This window comes from Pleurodeles waltl, chromosome 4_1, assembly GCF_031143425.1.
Source record: "Pleurodeles waltl isolate 20211129_DDA chromosome 4_1, aPleWal1.hap1.20221129, whole genome shotgun sequence".
In the NCBI taxonomy this organism is placed as follows: Eukaryota; Metazoa; Chordata; class Amphibia; order Caudata; family Salamandridae; genus Pleurodeles; species Pleurodeles waltl.
The window spans coordinates 499,178,988-499,198,448 of record NC_090442.1 but is presented as its reverse complement, the minus strand read 5'-3'; the positions used below and the strand labels follow the sequence as shown (position 1 = coordinate 499,198,448).

General features: G+C 43.9%; 1 protein-coding gene across 1 annotated transcript in view; it reads right to left on the bottom strand.

Moving 5' to 3' along the window:
- LOC138287867 (podocan-like) overlaps window positions 1-19,461 on the bottom strand; it is a 98,641-nt gene that overhangs the window by 56,060 nt on the left and 23,120 nt on the right. The window contains exon 3 of the mRNA XM_069228796.1: window positions 14,645-15,374. Within this exon, the coding sequence (XP_069084897.1) occupies window positions 14,645-15,374 (730 nt within the window). The remainder of the gene's footprint in view (window positions 1-14,644; window positions 15,375-19,461) is intronic.

Here is a 19,461-nt window from a genome sequence, read left to right as displayed (position 1 = left end):
ACCGCCGCGGTCAGAATTGGCCAGGAAGCACCGCCACGGACCGCCAGGGTCAGAATGACCCCCTAAATCTCTTATTATTTCTAGGTTGGGAATGCCATAAATCTACATTGTAGTGAAGAACATTTTAATTGGGCAAAAACTAAAACAATTACGCTTTCTGGTTAAAACATCAGGGGCTGTATCACAGAAAATGCCCTGGGGGTGCAACAGGCATGTGCGTCTGCTTTGTGTGCCCCCAGCGCACTTTTTTATTACAGAAGGGGGGCACAGAGGCTTTTGTAATAGATAGCACTGGCGCATATGTAGCGCCAGTGCTATCTCAAGAGGCGGTCCCTCATTAGCATGGGGGCGCAGTTTGAGGTTGCTGCCAAACTTCCATGTTCATGTGTGTTCCCAAACTTCCAAAGCATGCTGCTGCTTAAGACATCTGTTTTCCTTCCCATTTACTGGATTCTTTGCTGTTCATTCCTGGCAGATGTAGAAATATAAATGTGGTGATTTTCAGTTTAGAAATAAATGTACTTTCGTGACCCATAATATTGTGCATACTGTCTACCATTCCAGGGACAGTGCGTAGAAATATATCAGTTTTGCAGCTGATTCAGGGGCTGATTCCTAGTTTGTCGGGCGGCGACAAGCGGGAACTGCCAGAAGACCGTACCGCGGTCAAAAGACCGCGGCGGTCATTCTGGCTTTCCCGCTGGGCGGGCGGGCGACCGCCAAAAGGCCGCCCGCCCGCCCAGCGGGAAAGCCACAGCAACGATGAAGCCGGCTCCGAATGGAGCCGGCGGAGTTGCTTTTGTGCGACGGGTGCAGTTGCACCCGTCGCGATTTCCAGTGTCTGCTATGCAGACACTGGACATCAATGTGGGGCCCTGTTAGGGGGCCCCTGCAGTGCCCATGCCATTGGCCATTGGCATGGGCACTGCAGGGGCCCCCAGGGGCCCCACGACACCCGTTCCCGCCAGCCTGGTTCTGGCGGTCAAAACCGCCAGAACCAGGCTGGCGGGAAGGGGGTCAGAATCCCATGACGGCGCTGCCTGCAGCGCCGCCATGGAGGATTCTGCAGCCCAGGGGAAAACCGGCGGGAAACCGCCGGTTTCCCTTTTCTGACCGCAGCTTTACCGCCGCGGTCAGAATGGGCCTGGATGCACCGCCAGCCTGTTGGCGGTGCATCCGCGGTCCCCTACCCTGGCGGTCTCGGACCGCCAGGGTAGGAATGACCCCCTCAGTGTCTATGGCACCCAGGGTTGACAATGGTCCACTACCCCACCTGCTGAACTGTGTGCACAGTCTAAGTAGCTGTCAGGTGCATCTCCCGCCCGGAACTCTCATGCCTCTCAGTGCAGCAGGCACTGTAGTCAGTACTGCTCCCCCCGTGAGCATCTTTCTATTGCACTTGTCAGTCTGCTGGATACAGCACCATAGCTTCAAGGGTTTCACATATAACAACTGCCTGTGCAACTGTGTCAGGCCAGCAGCCTGCACGTTACAGGTCATGTGCACAATGTGCACACAAGAGCTGCAATGGCAGGGCCAGTACTGAGTGGCTATAAAGTGCCTTTGAAAAAAGCTGCTTACACTCTCGACCAGGAAACCATGGACAACTAGGGGTAGAGCAGTCTAGTCTGTGTAAACCATCCCATCAGAGACTGATATCTGTCAGCCTCGACATGAGGTACCTGTTGTGGGCGCTTTTCCGTAGTATCTCAAGCAGAGGAGAGCCTTTTCCATCCTCTACTGAGCGGGGCATTAATGAGTCGAAAGAGCCACTGTGTTTCACGGCAGAAGGTACTGTTGGTCAATGTGAGGTAGATTCAGGTTCTGGACAACCTAATCTCTAACGGTAATTGTAAAGGGACCTTTAAAATCACTTTTATGAGCGCAGACGACATACAGGCGCATTCTACCTGTGCCTATTTACTGCCTGTCTTGCTTAAGTACATCTTATGTGCGAACAGAAAAAGTGAAAGATAGAAAAAAATGGGAAATTAGATTTTGCCATTAACCTAGATTGCAGTGAAGGACGTTTTGATCGGGCGAAAATAAAATAATGACACTTATTGCTTAAAACATCAGGGGCTTTAATACAGAATGTGCCCCGGTGGTTCAATGGGCATGTGAACCTGCTTTGTGCGCCCCCAGGGCACTTTGGTATTACAGAAGGGGCCACAGATGCTTTCTGTAATAGAAATAAGATGGGGTATCTTCTCCCACACAAATAAATATTGTGTTGACAGATTATCATTGATCTATTCCTAATTTTGTATCTGGATTCACACTACTTACCATGTTGTTTACACTCCACCGTTTTTTTGCAGTGTAACACGTGTTTATCTTACCAACTTTATTGCCCTGTCACTTATATGACTCTACAGGCGTACTTTCATCAATAGTTGTTTCTTTGTTGTTCTTGTTTTTTTAATTCGTTTTTTAACTGTTGTGGGTCATTATGAAACTCCCTTAATCTTCATGGTCCTGAGGATGGTCTCTCATACATGTAACACAAGAGACTGAAACGTCGATGTCTGCTCCATGTCTCACACAGTAATCATTGGTTCTCCCCATCAAATGATGTATATAAATGACTGAGTCTGTTTATTAAGAGTGGACTTTACATACATTAATCTATGATGTTTAAAGGAGGACTTTCGTTTTATTGTAAGTGATTAATGTATGTTAGGTATGCTTAAAGAACCTAACAACTGTGACTTTTATTCAAGTTATAAACAATATGAGTATTTTCTCTTGAAATCTAGTTTGTGTACGCCTGTTTGTACTTTTTTCGATTGAGATATACGAGCAATTACTTGACTTGGTATGTCTTCAGATTAACTCTTTTGACACCAATTTATTTTTGCCTAAATAACTTCATTAAATAATCCCCTTGTTAGCAGTTGACCTTATATGTTATTGGAACTCTAGCTCCAGAGGGATTTTAGGGTTGCCCATCCTTGTAACTGTGGCACATGTAGTGCCAGCACTATTTGAAGAAGGTGTTCCCTCATTTGCATGGGGGTATGGCCCAATGCAAATGAGGGAATCTCTTTATCTCTTTATCTCTTTGCCTGCGCCTTATTATGGACGCAGGTACAAAAGCAAAGAAGATGTCAGAAGGCGCACTGCAAGTGCACCCTAAAAGTTGCCGCGTTGTCAGTGCACCACCTGATGGCAACTCTCTAGAAGAGACAGGGGGTCCTATGGAGCCCCCCCCGACATGCACTTGCAAGCAGGTGCAGTCAAACTCTGCACCTGCCTGCAAAGGGATCTATAATCACTCTTGAATGTACAGGTGGGTTGCCACCTGCACAGTGAAACACGAAGCTGCTTAAGACATCTGTTTTCCTTCCCATTTACTGGATTCTTTGCTGTTCATTCCTGGCAGATGTAGAAATATAAATGTGGTGATTTTCAGTTTAGAAATAAATGTACTTTCGTGACCCATAATATTATGCATACTGTCTACCATTCCAGGGACAGTGCGTAGAAATATATCAGTTTTGCAGCTGATTCAGTGGCTGATTCCTAGTTTGGCGGGCGGCGGTCGCCGCCCGCCAAGCGGGAACCGCCAGAAGACCGTACCGCGGTCAAAAGACCGCGGTGGTCATTCTGGCTTTCCCGCTGGGCGGGCGGGCGACCGCCAAAAGGCCGCCCGCCCGCCCAGCGGGAAAGCCACAGCAACGATGAGGCCGGCTCCGAATGGAGCCGGCGGAGTTGCTTTTGTGCGACAGGTGCAGTTGCACCCGTCGCGATTTCCAGTGTCTGCTATGCAGACACTGGAAATCAATGTGGGGCCCTGTTAGGGGGCCCCTGCAGTGCCCATGCCATTGGCATGGGCACTGCAGGGGCCCCCAGGGGCCCCACGACACCCGTTCCCGCCAGCCTGGTTCTGGCGGTCAAAACCGCTAGAACCAGGCTGGCGGGAAGGGGGTCAGAATCCCCATGACGGCGCTGCCTGCAGCGCCGCCATGGAGGATTCTGCAGCCCAGGGGAAAACCGGCGGGAAACCGCCGGTTTCCCTTTTCTGACCGCAGCTTTACCGCCGCGGTCAGAATGGGCCTGGATGCACCGCCAGCCTGTTGGCGGTGCATCCGCGGTCCCCTACCCTGGCGGTGTCGGACCGCCAGGGTAGGAATGACCCCCTCAGTGTCTATGGCACCCAGGGTTGACAATGGTCCACTACCCCACCTGCTGAACTGTGTGCACAGTCTAAGTAGCTGTCAGGTGCATCTCCCGCCCGGAACTCTCATGCCTCTCAGTGCAGCAGGCACTGTAGTCAGTACTGCTCCCCGTGAGATTCTTTCTATTGCACTTGTCAGTCTGCTGGATACAGCACCATAGCTTCAAGGGTTTCACATATAACAACTGCCTGTGCAACTGTGTCAGGCCAGCAGCCTGCACGTTACAGGTCATGTGCACAATGTGCACACAAGAGCTGCAATGGCAGGGCCAGTACTGAGTGGCTATAAAGTGCCTTTGAAAAAAGCTGTTTACACTCTCGACCAGGAAACCATGGACAACTAGGGGTAGAGCAGTCTAGTCTGTGTAAACCATCCCATCAGAGACTGATATCTGTCAGCCTCGACATGAGGTACCTGTTGTGGGCGCTTTTCCGTAGTATCTCAAGCAGAGGAGAGCCTTTTCCATCCTCTACTGAGCGGGGCATTAATGAGTCGAAAGAGCCACTGTGTTTCACGGCAGAAGGTACTGTCGGTCAATGTGAGGTAGATTCAGGTTCTGGACAACCTAATCTCTAACGGTAATTGTAAAGGGACCTTTAAAATCACTTTTATGAGCGCAGACGACATACAGGCGCATTCTACCTGTGCCTATTTACTGCCTGTCTTGCTTAAGTACATCTTATGTCCGAACAGAAAAAGTGAAAGATAGAAAAAAATGGGAAATTAGATTTTGCCATTAACCTAGATTGCAGTGAAGGACGTTTTGATCGGGCGAAAATAAAATAATGACACTTATTGCTTAAAACATCAGCGGCTTTAATACAGAATGTGCCCCGGTGGTTCAATGGGCATGTGAACCTGCTTTGTGCGCCCCCAGGGCACTTTGGTATTACAGAAGGGGCCACAGATGCTTTCTGTAATAGAAATAAGATGGGGTATCTTCTCTCACACAAATAAATATTGTGTTGACAGATTATCATTGATCTATTCCTAATTTTGTATCTGGATTCACACTACTTACCATGTTGTTTACACTCCACCGTTTTTTTGCAGTGTAACACGTGTTTATCTTACCAACTTTATTGCCCTGTCACTTATATGACTCTACAGGCGTACTTTCATCAATAGTTGTTTCTTTGTTGTTCTTGTTTTTTTAATTCGTTTTTTAACTGTTGTGGGTCATTATGAAACTCCCTTAATCTTCATGGTCCTGAGGATGGTCTCTCATACATGTAACACAAGAGACTGAAACGTCGATGTCTGCTCCATGTCTCACACAGTAATCATTGGTTCTCCCCATCAAATGATGTATACAAATGACTGAGTCTGTTTATTAAGAGTGGACTTTACATACATTAATCTATGATGTTTAAAGGAGGACTTTCGTTTTATTGTAAGTGATTAATGTATGTTGGGTATGCTTAAAGAACCTAACAACTGTGACTTTTATTCAAGTTATAAACAATATGAGTATTTTCTCTTGAAATCTAGTTTGTGTACGCCTGTTTGTACTTTTTTCGATTGAGATATACGAGCAATTACTTGACTTGGTATGTCTTCAGATTAACTCTTTTGACACCAATTTATTTTTGCCTAAATAACTTCATTAAATAATCCCCTTGTTAGCAGTTGACCTTATATGTTATTGGAACTCTAGCTCCAGAGGGATTTTAGGGTTGCCCATCCTTGTAACTGTGGCACATGTAGTGCCAGCACTATTTGAAGAAGGTGTTCCCTCATTTGCATGGGAGTATGGCCCAATGCAAATGAGGGAATCTCTTTATCTCTTTATCTCTTTGCCTGCGCCTTATTATGGACGCAGGTACAAAGGCAAAGAAGATGTCAGAAGGCGCACTGCAAGTGCACCCTAAAAGTTGCCGCGTTGTCAGTGCACCACCTGATGGCAACTCTCTAGAAGAGACAGGGGGTCCTATGGAGCACCCCCCAGACATGCACTTGCAAGCAGGTGCAGTCAAACTCTGCATCTGCCTGCAAAGGGATCTATAATCACTCTTGAATGTACGGGTGGGTTGCCACCTGCACAGTGAAACACGAAGCGGCTTTGAAGCACCCACATCATATTTCACTTGAATGTGCTGCTCCCAGGGCAGCATGATTTTGAGGCTGCCCAGGGGGCAGCACATTCACTGTAAAAGGTTGCACATTCTGTGATTGTGCATTTGCACCTATTTAAAGGTGCGCCATGGCACAAACAGGAAAAGCGCACCCTATGTGTAAAAGATCCCAAGTACTGTCACCCCTAAATTGAGAGAGTTTGTGTGCATGGTATATGATGCTGTTGTTCTTGAAGCCACAAACAGAAAGTGTTGCTACACATTATCCATGCTTGTACCTCAAATGATAAAAATTGAACTCTACCCTCACTGACATGTTGTCCAATTGGTCTAAAATTGTAATTAATTCTACATCGGGGTAGAGTTATTATTCAAGCAGCAGATGTTGTGGACCCAGCATCCATAGCAGTCTGGGTCCCACTGTGATCCTAATATAGCTGTCTTTCACCAAACAAATGAAGGTAAAGGAGGCCTATTTTCCATCAGTTCAAAAAATACAAAAATACCAGATTAAAAAAATAGTTGAAGGGGGCATAGAAATTAATTTTCTAACCATTAGCAGGCACTTGAATCAATCCAAACTTACCAAAATCTGTGAAGTTCCTCTCCCAACTCACACCTCCTGATCCTACAGAAGAATGACCCAGGGGCAACCCTTGTGTCCACTGAAAGTAGGCTCTGGGGAAACAACAGGAAGCTGCACTATCAGAGGGAAAATTACCTGATCCTCCAGGCTACTGCTGACACTTAGCCCTCGAAAGCAAACTGGACACAGTTGCAATCAGATTCGGGCCACCACATGAGGACCAGGACCTCTGATCTTGTCAAAATCAACAAAGCAACCTTAAAGGACCTACAGCTACAAACTGCTGACCTTGCTAGTGAAGTGAAAAACCTCACTCATTGATAGAATCTGCTTCTTAGAGAACAGGGTGGAAGAGGTGAAGGGGTGGTCCCACCACAGCATCATCTGTATCATTGGCCTGCCGGCAGATTCAGGGGGAAAATCCCACTTGTACTGGATAAAAAACAGGTGATAAAAGAGGGCCTTTCCCCCTTCTTTGCTGTTAAGCATCCCTACCATGTGCCTTTCAGTTGTCCCCCACATGGAGCACTCCTTGGACCCATAGTAGCTAGAATACTCCACTCCACTTCAGAGACAGAGATGCAAAACTATGATCTATTCGACAGGCTGGACTTCTGGCTTTTGAAAATGCATGTATTATGATTTTTCCAGAGTAACAATTGCAGTACATTGTCACTTGGCTTCATTTCTAGGAGTCAAACGAAGAACTAGAGACCTTTGCACCAAGTATTATCTGTTATTTTCTGGAAAACTGAAAGCCATGGTAAAACAGTGCTCACACTTCTATCTGGAACCGGCAGAGGTCTGAAGCTGGTTAGAAAATCATTATAATGCTTCTGTACTGGACTAGGACATTTATTCTGTCAGTGGATAGCCACTTAGCTACAGGCATGCTGTAGGCCCGGGCTCCTTTGTGCAAATCCTTTGCCAGCGCTCCTTCACCAAGACAATCCTAAAAAAATGAATCTCTGTTGTGCCCACCGTGTCACAGCTACGAAAGCCAAAGTGGTCTAATGCAGCTATGTAGTCAGATACTGCTTCGTCGGATGGAGAGTCAATAGGCTCTAAACTGAGCTCCATGTTGTTGATTCCTCAGTTGATCACTTCACAGATAGCAGATTATTATAATTGGATGCCATTGCTACTTCTGTTCTACACTTGATATGACTGGCACTTTATTTATACTCTTCAGTAGAGCTGACTGACCAAAATGCATAGAATAATGAGTTGGACTTTAGAGTATTCACAAAGTCTTGCCTTGTGCTTGGTGCCCACATGCCTTTTATTCCCGGATTAACTTAATCACACAATGAAAAGTGCTCCTAGATGTGCAGACACCTGGTGAAATCCTGTCCCTATGTTTATCATGTGCCTAACGAACAAGTAACCTGGGATGGGACTTCTTTCTGGGGAGAGGTGACTGAGCACATAGGTTGGGATCATTGATGCCAGAAGCTCCTCTCACCTGTCTCTGCGAGTGGGGACTGATACACATCCGCTCACATATAATATTGTTCCCTGGTAGGCTCTGCTGGTCCACCAGGTAATCCCAATTGTCTGTCAATGGCAATCCCACACATGGATCCTTCATGGTCCCAAGAAACTGCCAATTTGGGGAAGTTATTACAAAATCATTATTGGGGCAGCCAGATGTTACTCTGTGGTCCTGGGGAGGGGAGTTAGGATGTTTGCACAGTCAAGTCTAAAATACTTTTCTTAGCCCCATTTCTAGATGGGTCACAAAGACGACAAGCTTGGTGCTTAAACTTTCTTGGCGCCCTATCTCAACACCTGTTGAACATATTGCCTCCTTCCACCACAGAACATCAACAAAATAACACTGAATACATGGAACATCTGTGCTATGAATATTGCCAAGAAATTTTATGACATCAATGCATTCCTCAAATGTAGGGGGCATTGGAGAGGTCAGTGTTACTGCCAGGGACACTCTGGTTATGCCAGGGAGTGCTTATATCGGTTAAGTCAATTGTTCCCTTCAAATGCATTATAATAGTGATCGAGACTGAGTGTAGACACTTCTTTGTAAATGGCATTCTTATTGGAAGTGCAGTCTTACTAGACAATAGCATTTCCCAAACACTGGGCAGACACAGTTTTTACCAGGGGACTTGTCTGTGTAGCTTTTTTATTGATCCCATCTTGCTAGGATCATAAGAGGTCACTTTAACTGTGTCCTAGATATCCTCATTGACAGGTCACAACCTCCTCTGCCCCTCACCTCCACTGTGCGTAATGCTTTTGACACCTGGAGTGCCATCCACCCACATGTAACGGAAATCTCACATTACTCCTCACTGCATTATCTCCATGTTCATTTAGACTAATTTGTTTGTAAACCACCCAAACCACTTCTAGTGTATCATGCAGAATACACTGGTAATAGTATTTCAAACCATAATCCCCCACTGTTACATCTTAACTGGGGTGGATATATCTCACTGGTCTCGACTCAGAGACTCCAGCTTTCCACTCAGGAAGATCAGGCCTTCTGTTAGATCATCAGCAAAACTTTAACTTATTAATTTACCAAAAACAAAGGCACTGCATCATCCTGCCTTGAGTGGGATGTTTTCAAGACCTTGATTAGAGGGCATTGTATATGTTTTATGGTGGTGGCTCATAACTTAGTAGAACCAGAATTGAAGCAGCTGGAGTGCTCTCTTAGGGACTTAGAATAGGCCACAGTGGTGGCTGCTGGGGAAGGTCAAACACAACTATTAGAACCTTTGCATTGCATAAATTATAAAGTGCAGCTGGCTGAAACATATGCGGAAGGGTAAATGCCAGGAAGGTTACTGGTATAGCTGATAAGACAAGATACAACTAATACCCTTGAAACTGCTGTCCGCTTATCCACAGGCAAAATACCACAGACCCAGGAAGGTATTCATGTGGCTTTCTGCACCCATTATCATTTTCTGTATTGTCCCGAAAGTAACTCTCTGCATACCTATATCACTTGAATTTCTGCATGGTCTAGCCCCTCCCGTTAGTATTTATTGAGCATATTGAAGCCTTAGTAAGTGAGATCACAGAACAAGAGTTACATTGTGCCATACACAAATCTGCAACATGTAAAACCCTTGGCCTAGACAGCCTGTCAAATGAATTTTATGAGACCTATATGCATGTACAGTCTCCAATGTTGGAGTATCGATATAACTATGCAATATCTGAGGGGCAGTTGAATCCCTCCATCCATGAGGCCGTTTTGTTCTTCTGTCCTGAGCCAGGTCATGCTTCCCTGGATGTTATAGCTCACCGGCCATTGGACATGCTTGGCAGTGGCTATAAAGTCCTCAGTACGATCATAGCAACACAATTAATGGCTTTCCTGCTCACTTGTAACATCATGCCTTCACTGGTTCACACAGACCACAATTACTTTTACCCAGAAGACATACATCCCTCAGTCTATGCAGGTTACATAGATTTCTAGAAGAAGCACCATTGCAGTGGCCTCTAGGAAACTGGACGTCCTTGCAGATGTCCACCTACTTTTTGCCCCCTTTAGAACACCTAGATGCTGGTTTTCGACTATGACAGTGCACTGAAGCCTGCTAATCAGACCCCAGTGACAGTGCTCTTTCCCCTGAAACAAGTAAAGTTTAATTCTAATCTAACTGGCATGGACTTTAGTACCTCTGTAAGTCCCTGGTACCTAGGTCATGGGTACTAAAAAGGCTCCCTAAGAGCTGAAGCCATCCTAAGGGACTCACATACAGACTGCCAATGCAAGCTGCTTGACATGGTGCAAACCATGTTTGAAAACATGACATGACACACTCCAGTGTGCCATGCGAAAGATATTGTATGGGGTTTCTATAATTCACCCCTATAGCTGGCCTTACGGCCCTAAGGCAGAGTGCATTGTAGCACATGTGAGGACATATCTGCATGAGCATATATGCCCCTGTAATGTCTTGTGCCATTGCTAGATGTTACAAGTGAGCAGGAAAGCCATCTTAAGGAATTTGCTGGGCACTGGTCAAAACAAGCTACCCAGCTATATAATGGCTTCACTGAAACCTTACCACAGTTTAATAAACCCATACTGATGCCACTATTGCATTTATTATGACATGCACCCTTAGAGCTGACCCCTGAAACCTTACTAGTGTTCTAGTGTGCTGAATGACCGGTACAGTCCATCCTGCCACCACAGATAGGTTTCCGACTCCCTGCAGGTGACAGTCCATGCTCTCAGAGCCAGAAACAATGCCTGGTCCAGAGGAAGGTGGATGGCTAGTGATTTAGTATGCCAAGGCCGGGGACTTCAAAGTCCCTGCCACCTTTGATATGCAACCACAGCTTCCTTCGGTCCTGAAAGATGCCACCCCCTTCCCTGTTGCCCATTTGGCACAAGAACAGGTGGGAAATTAGATAGTCAGGAGGTGTGTTACACTCCCAGGCTAGTACCGCCCCAAGTGAACATGAAAATGGGTATGATACCATCTGGGGTGTGCTGAAACTAGGCACTCTGGGACAGGGTTATGCCAACTTCCCACAGGCAGTGGTCATATAGGGGGGTAGTGACCCCAAAGGGTAAGTAGCTCATTGGCTACTACCCTTCACTCCCCTTAACACCCTTAAATTCAGTATTTAGGTGCCCCCAGACACCAGGAACTCAGATTCTACCAGCCTAAGAAGAAAAATGACACCAAAGAGCCCTACAAAGCATAAATTGAGCAGCAGCAATTGACTTTGCCTCAACGCTGCCAGCCAGCTTGCTGACCTCAACAACTGCATCCAAGCTGACTCATCCTGCAGTTGATCTGCCTCCAAAAGCCTGGGAAGACTGACAGCACTTCAAGGAACCATCAGCATCTCCTGTGAAGTAGCAGAGATACTCGCTTGCACTCTGCAGGCACCTAAGAAGAACCATGAGAGCCCCTGACTGTGAAAAACCCAACACCAAAAAGCACAGCTGCATCCGAGCTCCCCAGCCCAAGTTTAAGTGGGCCAATTATGCCATCAAAGTCCTGAGACCTTCAGAGCTCAACCCCAACTCGGTTTGCCAGATTGGTTGCCGCCTGCAGCCTCTTTTGTGTAAGAACCAAGAACCGTGACAAGCCTTCACAACATCACCCCGCCAGACAAACCACCACTGCACACTGGTGCCTCAGCCCACTTTGCAGTGGACAGACAGTAGCCCTGTTTGCCCAAGACTCATGAGACCTGGGCCCCACTTTAGGTTCAGCAAGATTGGTCACTCAGTCCCCACTTGCTTCCTGTTTTCCCTAGGTCTGTTTCCCTTTAAGGTGAATGAAACACCTGATGCTCTAAAGCACGTCTGCCCCCAGACACCCCAGTGCCTCCTGTTGGTGCTGCCTTGAACCGTGCCCCATACTTACCTTAACTCCAGAAGTGCAGTCCTGTAACTCAACGCCAAATACCCGTATACAGTGTATGTTTCTTTCCTATAGGATAACATTAGGATACCCGACGCTGTAAAGCACCTCTGCTCCCAGATGCCCTAGAGCCAACCGTGGTGACCTGTTGATGCTGCCTTGGACCTTGCCACATACTTACCTTAACTCCAGAAGAACAATCCTGTAAGTCATTGCCAAGTATTGGTATGCAGTATATGCCTATTTTCCCATAGGATGGCATTACCACATTAAAGTCAACGCAAATACACTTGCGTTGACTTTAACTTCAAACTGTATACTTCAAAACTGCTAACTTAAAAAGTACTTAACCAATAATGAAGTTTGTGGTGATAAAAAATATATACAAGTATGTGTTATTTTTCTAAATTGGTGTAGATCTTCTTATTGAGCGCATGTGTACGTGTCATTTATTGACTTTGAGTATGCATGTGAGTAACAGTCCCCTTTGATTAGCCTAAGCTGCTAGACCACCATACCACAAATAGAACACTTTTTAAAGAAAACCCTATCTACTTCTAAGGGGATACGTGGACTCTATACAGAGCATACCTCTTTTTGGTATACTTTATAAAGAGCCTGTTTCTTACATGCACATATTCTGTATCTTTACTATTAGTCTGAGAAAAGACCTTCAAAATGCTTGATTGGGACTGCATGTTGACAGTGCTGGACATCAGATTTTGAGCACTATTCTATTCTAATGGGATTGCCAAATTGCCAGTCATTCTGGAATGAGGTGTGCACTCTCTTTTCAGCAGCAACCGGCCACAGAGAATTAAACACATTAGAGAGCTGTATTTTGGGGCTGTACAAGCATCCTAAATCTGGCAGAGCTGTAAACAAGTTTTTGGATTTCTTCATAGCAAGACAGTCAGTCACCATGAAGTGGAAGGCCTCAACGTAGAGGCTCAATCTCTATGGCGAGAAGAGGCAAGGAGATTCCGCAAATATCCCTTCACTATCATGTGGAAAGAGTTGATTTTCTCCATCAAGGATTGTCAAAAGGTTGCCTTTAGACCTCCTTAAATGAAAATGATTGTGCAAATGTTCATGAGCATTGCAATCAATACTACACAGAGTCAACCCATGCTCATGATTGAATGGCTTTCTTGTAAATCTCTGTTCCCTGTTTTTTATCGGTGGCTTTCTTCCATATTCCGTGTTCCCCTTCCCCTGGAGCATAGCTCTTTTACCCTTGGATTTGATTTGTTATTGTTTAGCCTTCCACTGCTGACACGATAGAACTACTGTTTTTGCTTTTTTAAAATATCATTACTTGTTTAGCACTCCATTGCGTACGTGTATTTTCAGAGCATGTTTGCACTCTACTATCATCCCTCTGACACTACCATCTCTCCTTTCCTACTCCCCCCCCCCCCAGCCCCCAAAGTTTGTCCTACTTGGTCTGAAGTATTTCAGGCAGCAGGGCTTCTTGTTATCACAGCACCTCAAAGTTAGTGGGGACCCTTGGAATGCTAAAATCCATGGGATTTTGGATGACATGCATTGGACTAGGGCAGTGCTTACATGTAGCTAAGCCTACTATACCTTGCTTACATGTAGCTAAGCCTGCTATATCTATAGCAATCCAGGTGGGTTATTCTATAATGTGTCTTGACCACTAGAACAGACAGGAGGCGGTATTGTAGTTATTTATAGATCTTTACTTGTGTAATCAAGAGTTCAGAGCTATCTCAAAATATGGAATGGGTGATATTTAGCCTTCAAGTCGATTCTGTCACTGCTTTTTTCTGGTCCTTAAATATATTGCCCACCAGGACAACAAGCTCAGGAGGCCTGTCTTAATCTTGCAGACTTTATTGCTCCCTTCATACAGGCCTCCACCATTATAGTAATCAGATTTTTAAGTTTCATGTGGATAACTTAAATCGCTCTCTCTGCTATTGATCTCACTCAGGTTGTTTTTTCACCTACTGATGGAATGGACTTTACCTGTTTTGTTTTTGAAATGAACAAAAATCCGTTTACTCGCTGTACAGGCAACAGAAAGAATGATACAGAGCACATATTGAAACCATTAAGTGTGACATTTTTTGCTGATGAAATCTTCTTAATGGATTTATATAGCATCTTAAGCCATGCAAAATGCGTGTCCATTGTTGTATTTAAATGTAGTAATATTTCTGTTGTTAGAGAGAATAAAAAGTATCACAGGGATCATTTCTAAACAGTTATCCCCACAAGAATCCCACTGCACACGCTAAGCATGTTTATATATTTATCTTACTTATTTTACTTTATTAGTTGTTATAATTTTTGCAAATTTAATGAAATAGGAGTAGCAATGTATTTTAGTATTTTGTTTTTTTCATGTACAGATTTTTCACCGTTTAAAAATGCATTTCTGCATGTCAGATTTCTTACCTTCCATAGCAGGCACATTCTGCTGGACAATAATTATCTTCAAAGTATGGCACATTTTCTTTGGAGTTGGGTCCTTTTTTATGTTTGCCGTGTTTACCTTTCTTGCCTTCTTTCCTAGGATTGTTTATTGTTTTATTACCTTTTTTGTAATTTTCCGGCATATTTCCTCTCAACAATTTGGCTGTCGTTTTGTTTTTCTTTATCAACATTTTCTTTTTGCTTTGTAGATCTTTGTTTTTAGTTATTACAATTGAAGGCAATACTTTTTTCTTCTTGTTCTCGGATTCGTATTTAGACCCAGAATTCCTGAAATGTACTTTTTTGAGATGTGAATTAGTCATTGCCTCAAGTATATCGCCAGGAGCTGTCTGCTGTTTTTCCATGCCAGGAAAGCTACCTATAGAATAATTGAGGAGTTGTTCCCTTTTTTCCATGTTCACATTAATGTTGTTCATGCTAAGATCCACTTGGGGTATTGTTGCTTGTGTGACTGGCAGAAGGCTATCACTCAATAGAATTTCCATGGAGGTGTTGTCTTCTTTAGAAATTGGTTCTGGTGTCATGTATGAAATAAATTCTGTCTCTTGGCTAGAATGTGCTGTGCTCAGGACTTCAGTAGCTTCAAACATAATATGTGATGTAGGAATATGCTTTATGTCCCATGCCTGTAGAGCTGGAAAGGTGTCATTCACATTTTCCCTCAAATTTTCTATTTCAGCAACGGGTATGCCTGTATAAAACAAACAGTATCAACATGTCATAGGAGACACAATAATAATTTTACTGAAAACACCTCTTATCATATTTATTTTCAGTACATTTAATGTTTTATATGTACAGTATATTTTCGCCAGTTTGGGTCAGTTCTGCACATGTTTACATGTATGCAATACGTCAATGTCTCTATGCACAATATAATTATTTTATTCGCTCATTTTAATTTGCAAGGAGTTTTTGTATAACACACAATTTCACCACTTTCTTGGGAGCAGCTACTATGAAGCAGCAATAAGGAAAAAATTAAGAGCATTGTGTAAATGCATAGCCTGATTCAAAATATATTTTGTTTTCTCGGTTGTTTAGGCGTTAGACAGGTGTACCCATCTTTGGTCTACAGAGGGTCTTCAAGCGCTCAGTTCATGCCAGAGTTTCCAGTTAATAAACGATTTAGACTTTAGATCCAGATCCTGATAGGGCATCACTGCTGTAAGAGAACAAATGTCTCATGATTTCTGCATTTGACTCTAACTCGGTTGTACCTCTCTGGTTTTCTGCAAGCACCAACAGTAAGTACTGTCCTCGACCACACTTTACATTTAACACACTTTTTACTGCCATAAGGCGGACATAGAAAGCGTTTTATGTGATCAAATATAATACAGGTAACTCTTTTAAAGAATGCTAATGCCCACTTTCCGGGCATCCTTTATTTGTGTTCAAAAAGGGTTATTGATCAGGTATACTGGCCCCACAATTTAATTTCAGATCTAAATACCACTATTTCAGACCAAGGTCTTTGGTTTTGCCACACTTAAAGATTCTGTTATTTCTGATGCCATAATGTAACACAGGAAAGTATATAAGTAGAGGTACATATCTACCTATCTATCATATCTGTAGATGTTCAGTTTAATATGCTATTCAGTACACTGTGTAGTGTTGAGAGGGCCATTACCCATGAGAGGCAAAATCTTCAGGGAGCCAGTATGACCCTTTGATCGCTCAACAATGATATAAAAAGCATATTAAATTCTTTACATCTGTATGGATGGTTTACGCCATGGCATTGTTTAATGTGTATTTGTTTTAATACGTGTATTTAACTAAAACCAGGATGCAAGCAGTTACATGCGTGCAGCAAGGTAAAATCACACCATCAGTGACTATTAGGAGTGCTGTTTCTCTGAGTAAAGTAAATGTAATTGATGAAGTAATGTATGGCAATAAGAACATAGCTCAATTAAAAAATCCTAGAAATTCACTGAAAAAACAAAGACAAAAGTGATATTTAAGTGCAGAAATAAGATAAAAACTAACATTCAAAAACAAAAAGAACACTCAAATTCCCCATTTACAGGGTACTTAGCTGCTTATGACCTCAGATATTGCATCACTCATGACGTGTTAAATGACATCATTGATGACATCACTGATTACATCTCAATCAACATCACTGATGACATCATGATACCACCATAGTCATTAACTGTATAGAGTTACTCAGTATACACCATAACATGGAAATAGTGTAAGCCCTTGAGGCAAGAGTGATTGGGCATGTTGAAAGTTATATGGTCCATCTTTAACAAACAACTAAAGTTTGGGGTGACAGTATTACTCCATGTTAAACAAAGTAAAGGCTGAGTATGCTTAATGTGGGTTGTAAAGGTATGTTTTAAAGTACGTCGAGGTTTAAAGCCAAAGCCTGTTTAAAAAATCTGGTAGAAAGGCCAAAGCTTCTCTTGTAAATAGTTTATACACCAGTGGATATCTGGGCATATGCCCATGTGAAATCAGAGAAATACAGAGATAAAGACAAATTCTATGTATTGATGAGATCTTTAAAATGTGGTTGTCTATTTCCTGGCCTTTGCAGTAAGATTTTGAGGCATGACAGATTGATGAGTACTGTAGAATGCAGGGGTGTGTCATTTAGTGGAGGTTTAACTCACAAAGATTTTCTAAGCATGGTTCTAAGGTTGAATGTTATTATGTCCATCCCAAGAATTTGTGTAGTGTATTTTACCAAACTATGGAGGGTTGTGCATAGGGCCCTGAAGAAGTTGTCTTTTCAATAGCAAATTAATGCCTGTCAACCTCTTGACTTAAAACGTTAAGCCTTCGCCATTCACTGCCACTTACCCCAGATATTACAGCACTCATGGCGACTTTTGTAATGTCAATAAAAATATTAATGAAACATTAGAAGTCAAATTATTGAAGAAAAAATTGTGCATAGTGAGGGCGCAAGGCATAATTACCTTAGTCCTTAGTGCTGTAATTTGTGGAATAATTAACAGTGCATGGCGAGGGCGCGATTTATGGTTACCATAGGGCACAAGTTATAGTTACTTGAGATAACTCTAACATGTCAATTTCTATGGTTTCGTATATTTAAAATGTGAGTCTAACTATAACTTCCCTGTAACCTTTGTTTTTTCTGTGAATTTCTATGTTTTTTTAAACATAAAGTAATTTTTATTATTATACGTTAATCCAACTACCGCTACACATGGTCTTTGGCCATCAATGGCGGGGGTTTGGCCACAGGGCCTGGCCTGCAGCCAGACCCTGCAGCCATTCGCACTAAGCACCCCACCCTTTTTGGCCGTGCGTGGCAGGTATTGGCTGCGGCCTGTCTCTCTGGGTGTGAGAATAGGTGTGAGAGGGTGTATCTGGGTGTGAGAGTGGCTGTGAAAGTGTCTGTCTGGGTGTGAGAGTGGGTGTGCTAGTGTCTTAGTGGGTCTTTGAGTGGGTGTGTCAGTCTCTGAATTGGTCTGTGAGTTGGTGCATGAGTGTCTCAGAGCGTATATGAGTGGGAGCATGAGGGTCTGAGTGGGTCTGTGAGTGTCTAAGTGGGTCTGAATGGGTACGTAAGGGTCTGGGTGGGTGAGTGAGTGGGAGAAAGAGATTTAAAGAGAAATTGAGAGAGAGAGAGAGAGAGAGAAAGAGAGTGAGAGGGAGAGAGTTAGAGAGTTGTTTAGGCTTAGATGAATGATTAACTTAGTTTGAGACATTTCCCGACAAATTGAAAAGAAAAATGTATTTATCAATTAAAAAGAGTGAGTTCACCTTTCAGTATGAACCTTAAACTTTTGAAGTTTAAAAGAAATTAAAGGAAGAAAAAGACCACAGATACACCTGAAGTAGAACCCTCAACTTTCAGTATGAGGGTCTGTGACCTTAACCCTAGTCCATAACTGACTCCTTACTGTGATGCTTTCAGACATGCCTATGACAGTCAACCCAGCACATGATTGGAAAGAAACATGAATGTTCAATCACTAGGAAGGTTTAACAGTCAAAAAACTAGTGAATAAATAAACACACTGCCAAGCAACACTAGGATTTGAACCTTCAGCCTACTGAATGACAGCACAAGACCTTGACCATTAGGCCTGAAGTGACTCTGTTTCGCTCTGCATCCAAACTTAACTATAACATTCGTACCAAAAATCTTTCTAGTCTGACTCTTTGAAATCATAGTATGGAGAGGCCATTCCAAAGACAATCTCTCACTCTCTTCCATCCCTTTATAGGATGGAAGAGAAAGAGAGAGTTACAGGACTGTGGAGGGGTGGGTGGCGACTACAGGCCTTCAAGGACCTAGCTGGCTCCTCATATCCAGCGGGAGCCGGCATTGTTCCCACAAGCAGGGAGCTGCTTTACATAGTGATTCCCTGCTTGTGGGAGCAATGTTTTCATCAGTTTCCCTGCACACACAGTTGTGTGCAGGAAAACATAAAAACTCTGTCCTTCTACCAACAGCAGCTGTTTGACAGCTCCCACTGTCAGAAAGTGGACTTTGTTTGCTTTTGCTTGGTGGAAACTGTCAGCCATCCCCCCGGGGCCCCGCCATGTGACTTGGGTGCCCCCAGGACACTGAGTCACAACTTTGGGGACTGCATGGGGAGCCTGAAAGCTCCTGCGGTCCCGGCTGGCTCCCCACCATCTGTGGGGGCCAGCAATGCTGTCACAGAGAGGGAGCTGCTAAAGCTGCTCCCTCTGTGTGAGAGCAGTTTCCTCTGTTTGCCTGTCTGCATCTTGCAGACAGGGAAACAGAGGAAATCTCCACTTGACTGAAGTGAGAGGTGTTT